Source organism: Schistocerca americana, chromosome 1, assembly GCF_021461395.2.
Source record: "Schistocerca americana isolate TAMUIC-IGC-003095 chromosome 1, iqSchAmer2.1, whole genome shotgun sequence".
NCBI classification, from domain to species: domain Eukaryota; kingdom Metazoa; phylum Arthropoda; class Insecta; order Orthoptera; family Acrididae; genus Schistocerca; species Schistocerca americana.
The window spans coordinates 835,481,452-835,499,176 of NC_060119.1; the positions used below are offsets into that span (position 1 = coordinate 835,481,452).

Sequence of the window (17,725 nt, forward strand, 5' to 3'; positions counted from 1 at the left end):
TGTGTGCGCGCGCGCGCGCGCGCGCGCGCGTGGGTTTTTTACCAACGGATAACCATCATAGGGCACAATGATCCATGTCTTCAACAAGCATTTTTTTGTTTTTCCGATTTGAAGCTGTATTGTCTCATAAACACCCCTTATACAGCATGCAGAAAAACAATCTGCTAATAAAGAGGAAGCAAGGCAAAGGATGCCAAATCAACCAAAATTTTAAAATAATGACAGAGTGGAAACTCACTTTTGTGGAGATATGGCCATTAAAATACTGTCAAAATTCATGAGCTTGCAGAAATTGGTCCAGTAATTAAAACTGTTTAGGTGTTCCATCAGCACTCTTATGCCTTACTAAGCTGCTGCTGTGTCATGCTGCAGTTATGTTCCATTTTACTTGGTGCCAGAGTCAACACAAACACATATCCAAATTCTGCAGTTTTCAAAGTAATCTTAACTGTCAAAGGTGATAATGACATCCTTTAAAACATTTTATAGGACTGTGAACACCACCCAAGAAAGTGTTTTCCATTCTTATTTACTTAATTCTACTAGCAGTCTCCTGTCTCCTCCTTCATCCCCCAGTACATCTTTTCTCTTCCTTTTCTCCCGTCAGCCTCACTTATTTACTAGTAACAATAAAACTCTGCTACAGTTCATCCAAAATAGCATTATGAAAAAGAGGGGGATGGGGGGGGGTGTTTAGAGGTGGGAGGCCATGTACTTATGTAGATCCCGTTTCATCATTTCTAGCAAATCTGCTACACAATTTTTATAAAAGAAAATACATTTTTTGCATCTAAGAAACATAAAAAAATAAAATAAATAATCTAAGAAACATCAATAATTTCTCAAATGTTAAATCACTCCAATTATTATCTGCAAAAAAGTATGATACCAGATACAAACTAAATATAACTAAAACTGACACTACTCACATGAAGGAATTGTCCTTCTGACACACCATCTCTGTATAGTATGATACGGTGTGGTTTATAACCTCCTGTGCTTTTATAAAACATTATCAGCAACTCTCTGTAAAAGCAGAAAAAAATTAATTCTTGTAGAAACAGTACACCACACACTAGTTGGTGACGTCAAGCGGAACTGAAGCTTGTAGAGTGGTTCACTGACATTTTAATCATCTCTAACTCAGAATAACTGAAAGCTACTGTTTTGGAGACAGTATTTCAAATTTGGCAGCCATTAATTTTGAGAAGAAAAATCACAATTTTCTTCTGAAGTGCACAACAGTAATTTTATAACCTCAAGTGCATAAACACAGCATTCACTTTAATTCTTTGTTGATAAACAAAGCTACACTAATAAAATGTAACAGAAAGATAATACAATCATTACATGCCTGAAATGTAACAGAAAGATAATACAATCATTACATGCCTGAAAAAGAAGTAATTTTATAGGCCTGCTCATGTAACATAATGTGTAGTGTCAGGGAAATACACACACACACAAAAGGATTTAACATTTACAAGCTTTCAGAGCCAGTGGTCCCTTCTTCTGGCAGAAGATTTGAATGGAAGGAAAAGGGGCGAAGGAAAAAGACTGGAGAGGTTTAGAGAAAGGGGTATAGTTCAGAAAAGTCACCCAGAACCCCAGGTCAGGGGAGACTTACTGGATGGGATGAAAAGGAAACACTGATTGTTGGGGACTGCACCTGAGGAGATTTGAAAACCTGACAGCTTAAAGGTCGAAGAAAGACACGGTAAAATGCAAGTCAGATTACTACTAAAACATTATGCACGAGTTAATAAGAGTGAAAAGCTAAGTGCACTGTATGTAACAGAGGTGGGAGGGGGGGGGGGGGGGGGGACGGCAAAAAGTAGACAAGTCAAAAATGAAAAATGCAGAAAACTAAAATGGAGTGAAGAAAGGGTAGTTACTGGAATAAATGCTGAGATGGAAGAAACTAACGTAAATTAAGGCCAAGCGGGTGGCAAGAACCAAGGACATGTTGTAGTGCTAGCTCCCACATCCGGAGTTCTGAGAAACTGGTGTCTTTGGGAAGAATCCAGATGGCAAGTGCGGTGCAACAGGCACCGTGGTCATGACTGTCATGTTTACAGCATGCTCTACAACAGGATATTGTGTGTTGCCTGTATACACCCCCTGCCTATGCCCATTCATCCTGACTGATAACTGAGTGATAGACATGCCAATGTAAAAGGCTGAACAGTATTTAGGTAACAGCTGGTATATGATGTATCGTTTCGCAAGCTGTTCTCTCTTTGGTAGTATATGTTTTGCCAGTTACAGGGCTGGAATAGATGGCAGTAGGAGAGTGCATAGGACAAGTCTTGCAGCCGGGACAGTCACACGGGAAGGACCCATAGGGTAGGGAGATGGGCACAGGAGCATAGGGTCTGGCAAGGATACAGCGGAGACTGGGAGGGCTACGAAAAGCTATTCTAGGTGTGGTGGGCAAAATCTCAGATAGAATGGATCTCATTTCAGGACACGATTTTAGGAAGCCATGGCCTTGTCGAAGTAGATGATTGATACATTTAAGACCAGGATAATACTGGGTGACTAGATGTGTGCACCAAAGTTGTTTTTTTGAGGATTAGCAGTAACAAGATTGAATTTGATGGTCCAGGAAATCTGCTTCTGAACTATTGGGATAATTACATCCAGCGAAGACTGAAGTGGGAGTGGTGGTGTATTGCTGTAAAGAGTCTGCATTTGAAAAAAAAAAAAAATGTTTGCCTTGAATGCCAAGGCTGTGTGGGAGGAAACGTTTCACATGGAAAGATGGCAAATGTCAAAATGTTAGTGCTGCTGTTTGTTAGTAGGTTTGATGTGGATGGAAGTGTGTAGCTGGCCTTCGTGAGGATGAGATCAACATCAAGGAAAGTGGTATGGGATGCAGAATAGGACCATGTGAAATTTAATTAGGAGAAGGTATTTAGAGATTCCAGGACTTTTAAAAGGCCGGCCTCACTATGAATCCATATGGCAAAGATGTCATCAATGTATCTAAACCAAACCAAGGGCTGAAGGCTTATGGATCCCAGGAAAGCCCCACCAAGCGACCCATGAAAATTATGACACAGGAAGGAGCCATTATGGTTTCAATGGCTGTACCCCTGATCTGTTTGTATGTCTGCCCCTCAAAGGTGAAATAATTGTTGGTAAGTATAAAGTTGATTAAGTTGAGCAGGAAGGATGTCATAGACTTGGAATTAGGTGGGCATTGACTGAGTAAATGTTCAGCAACAGGCAGACCATGTACATAGGGGATGTTGGTATAGAGGGAGAGGGCATCAATGACGACAAGCAAGGTGTGTACTATCAAAGGGAGAGCCACCTGCACAATGACATGTCATATACCAACTGTTACGTAAACACTGTTTGGCCTTTTACATTGGCATGGCTACCAGCCAATTATCAGTCAGGATGTATGGGCATAGGCAGAGGGTGTATACAGACAACAAACCATATCCTGTTGCAGAGCATGCTGTACAACATGACAGTCATGACCTCTGTGCCTGTTTCACCACACATTCCATCTGGATTTTTCCGTTAAGACACCAATTTCTCATAACTCTGCAGGTGGGAACTAGCACTACAACATGTCCTTGGTTGTCACCACCCACCTGGTCTTAATTTACATTAATTCCTTCTGTCTCAGCATTTATTCACAGTAACTGCTCCTTTCTTCACTCTATTTTAGTTTTCTACATCTTCCACTAACTGAATTGCGTATTTTTTGCCGTCCCCCCTCCCTCTCTGTTACATACAATGCATTTAGCTTTCACTCCTATTAACTCGTGCACGATGTTTTAGTAGTAATCTCTGTCTTGCATATTACCCTGGCTTCCACCTTTAAGCTCCCAGGTTTTCAAATCTCGTCCGCTGCAGTCCCCTTTCAAATCTTGTCCACTGCAGTCCCCGACAATCAGTCTTTCCTTCTCATCCTATTCATTAAGTCGCAAATGACCCAGGGTTCTAGATGACTTCTGAACTGTAACCCTTTCCTTAAACCTCTCTACTCCTTTTCCTTCCCCTTTAACTCCTCTTCTGCCAGAAGAAGGAGCCACTGTCTCTGAAAGCTCGCAAACATTAAATTCTTTTGTGTGTGCGTGTTCTCCTGCCGCACTTCAGTGAGTATATTTTTTATCTATCCATTTACACTATATTATCAATAACTGATTACTTTCGTTGTTATAATGTGTAGTGTGCTAGCTTCGAAGACAGGGAGGTGAGGCAGACTTAGAACAAATCCACACAGCAGATTAATGACTCTGGGGTGGTATACCAACTAGCTTCAGTACAGTTTTTTAGGTGAATTCCCACATTTGTTTAAGGCAAATGCTCAGTTGATCCCCACATTGCTATTCAGAGAATACAATACACAAACAGTTAAAATACGATAACACACAGAACAACATTTACACAGTTCATAGACAGATGGCACACACAACTTCGCTGACGTAGGTTACCTTTATGGCTGTGTGCTGTCACGAAGCGCATCCAGCCATAAAGTTAAATAATAAAATGAAATTTGTCAAACCCTAAAACAGCAGACCATGTACTACATGGGACAAATGCACCAGAAAAGAAGAAAGGTCTATTTTATAAAATAATGTGCTAGAATCGAAAGATGTTTTCCCAGTAATTTATTAAGAGATTTGTATCTCTCTTCAGAACACCTTACACAGCTCAGACTTGCCATTCTAGGTATAGGTAACAGACTCTTCACTATGTCAGCATTAACAGAGTGCAGTACCACCCTGTGGTCATGTTGGAGTATAATAAACAGTTGTATTACACACACAATATTTACTGAAATAAAAACAGTGTACACTCATTAAAGCAGAAAACTAACTACACTTTTTAACAGAACAAATGCTTCCTGTCTCTTCGTTGGGTTTTTACACAACACCAAAGTCAAAGATAATGGGGGCGGGGGGGGGGGGGGGGGGGGGGGGAGTACAAATAAAAGAGCTGTTGTACACTTGCTTAACTTTTAAGTCTCAACTAGTTGAAATAATAACTTAGAGCTGTGAACACAGATTATATGGAACTGTGGCAGTAGGAGTTGTTGGTCCAATTTGAAGGAGCAATGTAGTGCTTTTCAGTGTTTCCTCCACCTCTGCCTAACGTATTCATCACTTCGTATTTCTCAAAATTTTGCTAGTTTAACTAGTAACAAACCATTTTCCTACAATGATGCATTAATCTTCACTAACTTGTAATACAAGTAATTGTTTTAGTCGACAATGTCAGATTTCTCGATATTTTTGTGCAACAAATAAAACCAAAACTGATGGCGTTTGGGGGAGATCTTTAAAATGGTGTATCAACTAGACAGTGAATTTTCTGTTCTATACAGATATAATTAATCACCAAATATGGCACTTTAGCTTCACAAACATGTATACTAAAATAATGGTTGCTCTGTTTATTTTCCTGTCAGTCATATCAAAGGATGCATAATGTCACACAAGTGTTTCCGGCAGTAAAACAGAACACTGAGAATGTTTATTTCAACATTTATTCAATACTCTTTTTATCATTTTGTGAATGACATTTGCAGAGGGAGCATGATCTGCTGCACAGACCAAGGCATAGGTTAGATTGAAACTAATTAGATGTCATGTTGATACTGAAGGCCCAATTTTTTTTCATGTTTACACTTACATTCTACAAAAATATTTAGTTTAAATGGTGCACTGGATTAAAGATCTCTCAAAGAGTTGACTACAATTGTTACTAGAATGAAGTGACCAACTGAGCAGTTCCATTCTGAATACATTCACACACTGCCCGTAAGTGTGCATTGCTGGGCTCAATTAGCAAGGTATAACTGTTTTACTATTTTTCTGTGCCTTTTGCAACTAGTTAAGGGCATTCTTTTGTGTTAAATGAACACACTGGGCACAGAAATAATGTAAACAATGAAAACAAATCCAGAAAGTCAGGTTACCAAATGCTGATTGCAACTGACTAGCAACTGGCATCTGAGGTAGCAGAGCGACGTGACAACAGATAGCACACTGAGATGCGCTCTAATTTGATCATGCTGTAGTAGCTGTCCTTTAAACAACTCTCTGTTCCTCAGTTTGTTGCCGGCCGGAGTGGCCGTGTGGTTCTAGGTGCTACAGTCTGGAGCCAAGTGACCGCTACGGTCGCAGGTTCGAATCCTGCCTCGGGCATGGCTGTGTGTGATGTCCTTAGGTTAGTTAGGTTTAATTAGTTCTAAATTCTAGGCAACTGATGACCTCAGAAGTTAAGTCACATAGTGCTCAGAGCCATTTGAACCTCATTTTGTTATACTGATCCAGGTACAATAATATGCCTTCCTGTACAGCTCTGGTGGGAAAATCAACAACAGAACTTAGGTTATGTGTTTAGTAATGGGGCCTGTAAATGTGTTTATTATATCCGTATAATCTGTAAATTAGGCACAACTTCCGATGAACCGGAGCTTCTGTACATCCTTTTGCACAAATTACAACCTGCACTTTTTAACTGTGGGAACAACAATTTTCATCATTGTGTACACTTCTACCCACAGTCAAATGACTATTGAAGTAAAGACTTGTGGCTTTATGAACAATCAATAGATGGCAGTGCAGTCACACAACTTTGTTCTGAACTGCCAACCAATATAAACAAATGGAATTTACTTTTAAAATACACATCATACAATATCTGATGCATGTAGAATCAGGTCACGAGGGGTGTAATTATGTATCTATTCCTACATTAACACAAATTTCGAAGAATCGGCAATTTTAGAACCCATATAAAAATGAAAATAACTATCTGTTCTACAGCACACAAAATTATTTACTTTTTCTCACTGCTAAGGTGCACAACAAAGCACTCTGCTATATTTAATTGTTCAAACAAGAAGATAATCCAAAAAAGAAGACAGTCCTAACCTGACCATACTGCTCAGTTCTTGGATGATTTCCTGGCGGTGCTGCTGGACTCTAACTGTTGCTGCATATCTTGAAGGGTGAGCATCCATTGAACCTACAACAGCTGCTATAGAAGGTTTCTTGTTATCACCTGCAGGAGGATGGGTGACATCTGCACCCAAAAATATTACTGGCTCATTGAACACCTGCAAATACATTATGAAACATTGTCTCTGTAATTCAAGCTGTCCTACCAAGTAAATCATAACTATAGCTTAAAAATTATTATAACGTTCAAAAATTACTGAACAATCAAACTTCACAGAGTTAGAGGTTGGACGAGGGTGAGGATAAGAGAACACTGATTCCACTAGTATAACTGATAATAGTTGTCCAAAAGACTAAAATTCCCACACCTTCACTGACTACTTTTACTGCTCACTTTAGACTACAAATGAAAAAATATGACAAAAAATAACAAGACAATACTGCTCCTTTTACGAAAAATAAACATGATGCTGATCAGAATGCTCCTTCCATTGCAAAGGCAGTATCTGCGTCAATTTGAAAGCAATTCCAGTTTACACTGTGGTAGTGCCAGAATAGAATTTATGTTTCTGTGGAAAGAAAATCTAAATGCAATACAGAATAAGAGGTGATAAAAAGTGGTGCTCAACTATAAGAACATGTTTCCTGGTCAGAGAGAAGCACACAGTTTGCTGGAACAGCAAACATGATCAATATGTTTGAATGAACAAACAACTACAAACATAACATTAGTAAACATCTTTATAGAGTAACACACATTGTGTTGTTGCAAAATGTATAGACTTATTTCTGAATGAAGAAAAAAGTAATAGACTAAAATGGAGACAAATATATTTAGAAGTGACTAAACTTATCAGATATCCTTTCATAACATCAGAGTAGTTAATACATATATGCAATACATATGACCAGGAGGTTACATTAACAATAGATGTAGCAGTTAATACATATAAGCAATAAATATGGCCGAGTTACATTAACAACACATGAGACAAATATTAACTTATACTTAGCATCAATAGGCCTAGCCACTAAGGGCAGGTTTAAATCAAAGACGGAAACAGGTATGTGTGATATGATAAATTAGGCAATTCTGTTCTCCACTGCTATCTAAATTAAGGCATATATAATAAGCCATCCCGACAGAGTAAAATATGCTGTATCCAGATTGAAACTCAAATCTTGATTTTATGCAGATAACACAATACCAACTGATCAGTAAAAACTGTACTAGCACTCCAAGTCTTAATCTAAAATCTTGTCAGTGTGTCTACCACTTTTCCACAAATGACTCACATTTTTGAATTATGGTTAAAAAAAAATTAAGTAAAAATATCACACAATTGCAGTGATGGACTAAGCCTGCTTTGGTGAAATTAAATAAGGCCACCCGACCTGCTTAGGAATTGATGTATTTGTACTGTACATTTCGTAGAAAACGAATAATATAGACATAATGGTTGACACAAATATAAAGCATTTTTAATTCGTGTACTATATGCTCTCATTGTTGTAATATACAAACTTAAAGACATTGGTGAGAAACTAAGAATACAAATCAGCATTTAGCACAGCAACCATCACACAAGAGTGCAAAGAAATAATAAAGAATAGCATAAGACTATTTCCTTTATTTTATATGTTTGGAAACAATGCTTGTATACTTGTAACACCAGTTTCATAATCTTAGTACTTGATAAAAGTTATTGATATTAATATGGTACATGTTTCTGTGCCTTTATTTTACTGAAATTCCCAATAACGTCACTGAAATCTATTTCATTTGACACTTATATTTGTTCTCTAATGAATCAGTAACAACTAGTTAATCTGCCCATTTCCTAACTTTAAAGATAACTTTTTATTAGCTTCAGTTGAGAAAAACTTTTCTCGCATGATGTGACAGACACAAAAAGTACTGAATTATAAGTTATGTACAGGGTAATGATTCACTGAAGTTCCATTCAGTCATAAATTGAAGGATTGCTTGGGCTATTCGTCTAGCAGCAACACCCACACTTGTATCGACTCGTGTAGACATCTATGATAACTTTATTTCTTGCATCACTTACTTCTTATCAAACTCATTGTAAATTTCTACTAGATTCTTCAGTGCTACAGCCAGTGTGTCACTGGAAGCTTCAAGCAAAAATTTTGGTGATTTCCTTCATGACTATTCTTGGATAAATCAGTCTACACATTCAGACAATAATTGACAAACTTTTTTCTGAATCGATAATTCTGTGTCATGAGCTAGTTCAACCAACATTGCTTTCTTTCCCCTCATTGATCAATGTGAATGTTCATAGCATTGCTGTCTACCTGTGTCAGACAGAAAGTGAAAAAGGTCTTCTTGTCAGAGAAATGAAATTGTCAGCACAAGAAAGAGAGTTTGATGATGTCACAAATATACATTTTCGTTTTTAGTCTATTATAATAATTTACTTCATTTTGTACATGTTTGTGATGATTTCAAAGTTGTCTGAATCCAAGAGTAATCCATAATACCGCTAAAAGCAATCAATATCACTGTTTTAAAATGGACCTCTTGTCATTATAGGGAAATAAGATCAGCCTGACAAGAAGCCCCTTTACAAAACCTCACAGCTGTGAATACAATGCTTCAGAAAATAGCATCTCCATTATTTTACAGGCATTTTAACGAACTGGGAGTAATTTTGTATAAAAGAAGAACATTTTAAGACTAAAATAAAACCAATCATAGCATTCGTGATGGTACGCACCAGTACCTCTGATGAAAAAAAGCGTTATAATAAAGTTCTGAGACTTTTAAAGTCCAAATAAACACAATATCCCCCCCCCCCCTCCCCCGGTAGGTCACAGCACCAAAATATCTCCCCCCCCCCCCCCCCCCCTCTCTTCTTCTTTTTAAAGTCAAGCACCGATTAGAGGTATACATGCCTACTCATAATGCCAATTTGCAGTTCTCCAAAGCTACACACATTGTTGGTATCGACATGGGCCACCACCCGCAGTTGGCTGCACCCTGTACTCTTCATGGCATCTGGAAGCACCCTTCCCACATCCGGAATGACTGCCTCCGGTATGCACACAGAGAGCACACTGGCTTCCTTCCCCTCATTGGCAGCCATGGTCCTAGGGGACCCCATTACACGCTTAATGTTGGGAGATCCCAACCACCAGCAAACCCACCCTCTGTGAATGCCCAGACCTCGCAGGCCAAGAAGCTTCCTCTGGAACAGGATGGATGACTGCATCCAGATCAGAGACCTCATCAGCCACAGATAACACCCGAAACCTGTTTGGCAAACGAACCGGGGAGGCCCTGCGATCAGCCCCTCGGAAAGTCTTTCGCTGCCTGCCAGACTTTGGAATGATCCCCCACTCGACCACGGGTGAGGACTCAACTTCAGTGCAGGTAATACCCAGGGCAGTCACAGCAGTGGACCGGTTGGAGGACACATGGGACATGCTTGATGTCCCTCGCATACCCACATCCGACCCCCCACAGTGATGCCCCTTGGCAGCAGCCTCAAGCTGTGTGATGGAAGCCAACACAGCCTGGAGCGGTGAGCGAAGAGTCAACAACTCAGCTTGCATCTGTACACAGCAATCACAGTTCCTATCCATTATTGAAGTCTCCAGTTTGAAGCTTGTAAAAATATGTGATAAATGAATGGTGAACTTGCCTTATTAGCAGCAGGAACTTGCGGTGCACTGTCGCTGGTGGTCAAATCGACACTGAGCTGTTCTAACCAAAACAAACATCGATCTAGTAAAGTCATCAGAAGATTAAAACGAACTGCAAAACGATTTAGCCAAGATATCTGTTTGGCACGAAAATTGGCAATTGACTCAAAATAATGAGGCCAACTGCATGAATGCAAAAAGGAATCCATTAAACTTCGGTTACATGATAAATCAATCAACTCTCAAGGCTGTAAATTCAATTAAATACCTAGAAATTACAATTACTAACAACTTAAATTGAAAGAAAAAATAGAAAATGTGAAGGAGGCAAACCAATGACTGTGTTTTATTGCCGAACGACTTAGAAGAAGCAACAGATCTTCTACAGGATTGCCAACACTACACTTGTCCATCATCATTTGGAGTACTGCTGTGTGGAGTGGGATCCTTACCAGATAGGATTAATGGAGTACATCGAGAAAGTTCAAAGAAGGGCATTTTTGTATTACTGAGAAATAGGAGAGTAAGTGCCATAGTCATGATACAAGATTTGGTGTTGACCTCATTAAAGCATAGGTGTTTCTTGTTGCGGCAAGATCTTCTCACAAAATTTTAATCACTCAACTTACTCCCCTGAACATAAAATTTTCTGCTGACCTACGTAGGGAGAAACAATCACCATAATAAAATAGGGAAATCAGAGCTCGCGCAGAAAGATATAGGTGTTCGTTTTTCCACATGCTGTTTGAAAGTGGGATAACAGAGAATTATTGTGAAGATAATTCAATGAACCTCTACCAAGTACTTAAGTGTGATTTGCAGAGTAGCCATGTGGATATAGATGTAAACTGTGGTCATTCCACAACTACAATATCAGCACGCAATGGGGGGAGGTTCAGAAGTTGGGTCTGTGCGAATTCGAAAGGAGTTAGCCCAGTGTTGGCAGACTGTTGTAAATAGTGAAGAAGTTGTAAATAGTGTTGTATATGTAGATAGTGAAATCACGTATTGGGACAAGCAAGCTTGCTGTGGATGTAGTCAAAATCACAGAAATCAGTGGGTGGCCATATGTGCATCTCTACTTGCTTGTCATCAATTGGGTAGTGAACAATGCCTACCATTTCTATCCTGTACTGTTACTAGTGACGAGAGACGGTGTCTTTATACAAGAACAAGGAAAAGAAAGGAATGGCTGAGCCCAAACAAGGTAGCAACACCCCTTACAAAGACCTGTGTGTATTGACAAAAGATAATGTTATGTATGTGGTGGAATAGCGATGGTGTCGTGTACTACAAATTGCTTCCCAAAGGTGTAACTATCATTGCTGACATTTATAGTCAACAACTGAGATGTCTTACACATACAAGAGTGCGTGAAGTGATGCTATTCCCCGATAACGCCCACCCACAGTCTGCTACACTCGCAGGGAAAAAAAAAACCTCTGTACAGGAGTTGGGTTGGGAAGTCATTCTGCAACCATCTTATTCAGCTGATCTTTCACCCTCAGGTTTTCATCTTTTCCACTCTCTAAAAACCTTCCAGGAACTCCTTTTCAAATGAAAATATGCTCCAAACATGGCTTGCTGAGTTCTTTGGCTCAAAATCACACAATTTCTACAATTGCGAATTCAAAAGAAGTTAGCCCAGTGTTGGCAGACTGTTGTAAATAGTGAAGAAGTTGTAAATAGTGTTGTATATGTAGATAGTGAAATCACGTATTGGGACAAGCAAGCTTGCTGTGGATGTAGTATCTAGGTGTGCCTTGGATGGATCTTGGATATCTTTCAAAGTGCTCACATTTTCTTTTATGACTTTAACTGAATTCTAATGAGCACTCCAGCAAGTATCAAACAGTAGTTACAAACTTTTTCCTTTTTTCTACAAGGAATTCCCGTCTCCATGTACAAGACGACACATGAACTTCACAAAGATTCAAGAAATGATTAGAACATGGACTGAACAGAACTTTCGGATTTACTTCTTGATTCTTTTGTTGTACTCCTCAGTGTACACCTGACCCTGATGCAGCATTGTCATAGCTTTGAGCCCTGCACAACACAATGTCCAGCCCATCTTTTTTCAGCTCAATACTAGACTGGATCATATTTTGCCATCAACTGCATCAATTCTCAGAAATTTCCTCTGTTTTCCCATCAAATGTCTTCATGATGACTGCAGGAAATGTTCTGCTGGACTGAAAATAGTGTATGATCTAAAAGGCGATGAAAAATTATTCTCCAGTTCTGAGTCTCATCATTACCAATCTTCTGATTATCTTTGTTAATGGTTTTATAAATGGATGTTCAGGCAGTGTTCCATATGTTTAAGGCTATGGATTTGATTTCCACCAATGACAGAAGCCAAAAATAAATATATTTTTGTTGCTATCATCCTCGGAGGTGAATAACTGGCAAAAAAAAAAAAAAAAAAAAAAAAAAAAAAAAAAAAAAAAAAAAAATTACATCTTCTTTGTTGATGGTCTTGTTCAAATGAGTAAAACCTTGGTTGGTTCTGATATATAAAATCTATATGACTAAAAGCTGATATTGATACTACAGTTGGTAAAAATCATTGCTTCAATCTAGATGACTCTGCTCTGGTTCATCTAATCAGATTTTCATATTCATAAAATAAACTACACAGGGTGTCCCAGGAGAAATGACCAATGTTCAGGGTTATGACAGGTACAATCATTTGAAGCAAAACTCTAGCAAACATGGGCTCTGAAATGCATACCTTAAGAGCTATGAGGACTAGAGTTCAGTGGAAGAACCAGGTTTCACAGCAGCGAAGGTGAACAAGTGCTCATAGCTCTTAGTATCCACTTTAGAGCCCATGTTTACTGTACCTTTTTTTTAATTTTGATCTATACTATCACCTCTCAAAAGATGGAACATAAAGGGCTTGCAGTAGAAGACTTTTGTTTCACAGTGTCAAAGGTGAACAAGTGATCATGCTTACTAGAATTTAATGGTACAAATGATTCTCCCTGTCATATACCTGTATACTGGTCATTCGTCCTGGGACACCCTGTATAATAATTATGTATAACCTTTGAAAAAGTAATTTTTTGAATGTAATACTCAGTTAAAAAATTGATAATCACCTGTAAGCTCTTCACTGCACTTACGTGCATATTTTTAAACTGTACTGTGTACATGGCATAGGTATGGAATAGAGTTTCATGTAGAATAATTGTGTCTAGCAGACAACTGGTTATCATTCAACAGTTTTTAGATTTCATGCAAAACTTTACAAAAATTTTAAGAATTCTGAAAACACCCATTCACAGTTGCCATTGTAGAATTATTAGTAAGTAGGTAGGTAGGTACCTATGTACATTTGTATTTTGAATACATATGGGGCTTTGTACTCCAAACTGCTTTTTATTTACTGAACATATCTTGGCCTTTTTTGGCTTTTGATTAAAACTGGCCTGGACCCCTCAAGATTTGGAGCCCCCCCCCCCCCCCCTCGATCCAGAGGTCCCTCCCAGCCCAGGTTCCCGTACACAGGGCATAAGACATTGATTTACCAGTGGAAAAGTTACAATGCGCAATTCAGTAGTGACAGTCCCCTCTGGCCAAAGTGTGCACAAGCCAGTTTCCTGGTTACTGACAAACAATGTTCCCTCCAGTGTCCAGACTGGGCACTCAAGAATTTTGTATGTGTACAGCTGGGCTACCTTCAGTCAAGTTGGTTGCAATGTAGTCATGCCATGTGGTACTCTGCTGCCGTACAGTTCTGTGCACATGAAACAGTCTCTCTGCTCCCAGTCCAGCCCTTGCAAGCGACGCCGTCAGGCACCAACCCTATCAGCATCAAGCCTTTCATTGCTAACCCTGTTGTCAAAGACGTCGGCGCTGGCCCTGTTACAGCCGGTCCTCCATTCATCGCTAACCCTGTCATTGATGATGCTGGCATTCTCATCTGTCCAGTCATCACCGGCCCTGCCACAGTCGGCCCTCTTGACATTGCCACCTAGTTGATGCTGATGTCAGGTCTCTCGTCAGTGTAGTGGTCGCTGGCCCTGTCACGGCTGACCCTCTCGATGATTCTGATGTTGCTGCCTCCATTATCAGCTTGGCTGTCCCCACTGGCCCCACCATGGCCACTCCCACTGGCCCTGCTGGAAATCTCACTGAACACCCCCCCCACCCCACCCCACCCCACCCCCCTTCGTGGCACCACTGGTCCCATCACGTGTTGTTCTGGACCTAACATTGCACCTGGAAGGAAATTGTGTCACAAGCCCTGCTTGCACCTGACCTTTTTCATCAGAAGTTACTGAGAAATGATTAGTGCTTTTTCTATTCTTGTCTCAGTCGTCAATAGTTCTGCAGTCTTGTTAGTTGTATCTTCCACTCTTAATTCAGATGTTCATATCAGTTTTGGGATTCTTTTTATGTTATGTTAGGTTTTGTTCTGTTCAATGTTTGTGGGACACAAGGTTGCATTACAGTATTCCATAACTCGTTGGTCACTTTCTCAGGTGCATATTTACACAATGGATGATTGTTGGTTGTTTTGTTATAATTAATGGGACAATCTGTGCTGGAGGCTGTGTTGTGCCTCTCTTGGGTGCTGCACTTCTCCAAGTTAGTTGCACCATCTCTTTTAAGGGGGTGGTGGTCGAGATGGAGAGGTGTAATCAAGGTGTGCCCCCGAATTTTCATTCGCCACACTTATGAACAAAATCTGCAGGCCAGGTATGGCCCTTGCCTCATCTCACAGTATGTTTACCAATAGAAGAGTCACTGACCTGTTTACTATCAAGCTTCCTGCAGCTGCCACAGCATCTGGAAGTGCTACCCATGCCAATATATGGTATGCAAGTCGAGGTACACAGTGTGGCAGCCATAGGCACCTATTAGCATCCGCACATGCAATCTTCTGCCGGACGTGTAATTAGGTCAGTGCTCCTCCCTCAGTAGCCAGTTATGCTCCATGCTCTGACCAACCAAGAGCCGCTATGGGTCTCCAGCGCCTGCCACTGCCCCCAAAAGTATTGTCTCGCCTTCGCTGTGAACCCTGCATGATGCTGCATTTCTATCAGCCGGTCCCTAGACACCACTTCGCAGTATCTGCAAGTGACTGCCCATGAGCTCATTGCCTTATGGGATCATGTCATTACATCACCTTGCTTGCCTACAAGCTCCCAGCCTTGTGGGACTGGGTCATTACTTACTCTCTCTGCTCCTTGCCACAACAACAACTATTGTCTTCGTCCTAATGCGCACATCTTGGGAACTGTCGAGTATCAAAATTTCTGTTATGCTGTGTAGATGTTTGTTTTCAGAAGAGGTATGTAGTTTTGCCATATTGTAAAGCATAGATCTAAATACCATCTGTCAAACCACTTGGTTAAAGGACACTTCAAAATCAAACTCATCTTCATCTACATCTGTATTCTGCATGCCACAGTCAAGTGCATGGCAGAGGGTACTTCCCATTGTACCAGTTATAAGGGACTTCTTTCCCTTCCGTTCACATGTGGAGAATGAGAGAATGGTGGCTAAACCACCTCTGTGCATTCTGTAGTTCTCTTTGCAGTATCTACAGGAGTAATATGTAGGGGGTTGTAGTATAATCCCAGACTCCTTACTTAAAGGCTTTCATGGGAGTCTGTATCTTCAGGCACCTGCCAGTTCAGTTTTCCAGCATCATTTTGATATTCCCCCATGGGTCAAAGAAACCTGTGATGATTTCTGCTTCCTTTCTTTACATACTTTCAATATCTACTGTCTGTCCTACTGGGCGCGGGACCCACACATCAGAGCACCATTTTAGAATAAGTTACAATAGTGTTTCTAAGCAAACTAAATGGCAGACTGACTGCGGTTTCCTAATATCCCGCCAATGAAATGAAATCTGCCACCTGCTTGACCTACAACTGAACCTACGATACTATTCCATTTCATATCCCAACAAATTGTTAAACCAAGATTTTGCTTACACTGATTAATTCTAATTGTGACTTTTTGATATTGTAGTCATACGATTCTATGTTTACTCGTTTTGTGAAGTGCACATTTTCATTTCTGAAGATCTGCATCATTATGAAATTTGTTTTGCTGTCTTTGAAATCTTATCATCTAATATTAAAAACAATTACAGCTGCAGTGGATAATTGCAGGACATAAACTAGACAACATATAACACTGTAAAATACAGACTAGCTTAAGAGACATGTATTTGTAACTTACACAAACTGTTATCATATGTGACACTCTACCATGATCAAAACAACAAAGTGATTAACCGTCGAGCAAGGGATGGGCGGATGTCAGTTCATGTTTGCATAGGCACACAAATGATGGTGGCAGCAATAGCTGGTGTTTTCATTCAGTGTATTATCACTTTTCTGGGGAACCAGTTTAGGACATTCTTCCATGTAAAATGAGCCTGCAGCACATAGTGACAATGCAACCAGTGAAAATGAATCTTTATTGTTATGTTACTTGCCGCTCAAGTCATATGCAACCGACCATGTAAACTGGCAGCTGAGGTAACAAAGCGATATAAAAACAGCTGCCAACAGTAAACAGTAACTGTCATTCATTTTGTTATTCTGATCCAGGTATAGGGCATTATTGGATACAAAAAAATCAACTGGGAAACAAAAAAATCAACTGGGAAACAAAGAAATCAACTGGGAAACATACCAGGTAAAATATAATGCTGTAAAATATGGACTAACCAACAGTACATGTATCTGTAACTTATACAACCTGTAATACGTGACTGCATGCTACTGTTGGATGCAAAAATTCCGTTAATACTCACTTTCGGCCTAATGCTTGGAACCAAAATGCTGTTAATACCTCCAAGTTTAACATTTATTTTGAGGCATAAATTAGACAGAGTTTGGGGCGAAGTTTTATTCACATTCTTTGCTTGAACACACTGTGTGGCCATTCCAAGTACTGTATCCCCAACACGTTTTACTTCAGCTGTAATCAAAATCATACACATTTACAAAATTCTGTTGGGAGAGTTAACACAAAAATGAAAAATAACAGAAACATAAGTTCTTAACTCTGGGTCTGTGATTTTTTTATTAACACAACAGCATACTGCTGCCAACAGTTGCTGTCAACCATGTGAAATACGTGTCTACTGT

At 39.8% G+C, this 17,725-nt stretch overlaps 1 protein-coding gene across 1 annotated transcript in view; it reads right to left on the minus strand.

Moving 5' to 3' along the window:
* The window catches only part of LOC124613151 (protein argonaute-2), a 222,587-nt gene that overhangs the window by 35,146 nt on the left and 169,716 nt on the right, over positions 1-17,725 (minus strand). Inside the window, exons 13-15 of the mRNA XM_047141779.1 lie at positions 17,389-17,555; positions 6,903-7,087; positions 930-1,026 (exon numbers count right to left, since the gene is read on the minus strand). Of these exons, the coding sequence (XP_046997735.1) occupies positions 930-1,026; positions 6,903-7,087; positions 17,389-17,555 (449 nt within the window). The remainder of the gene's footprint in view (positions 1-929; positions 1,027-6,902; positions 7,088-17,388; positions 17,556-17,725) is intronic.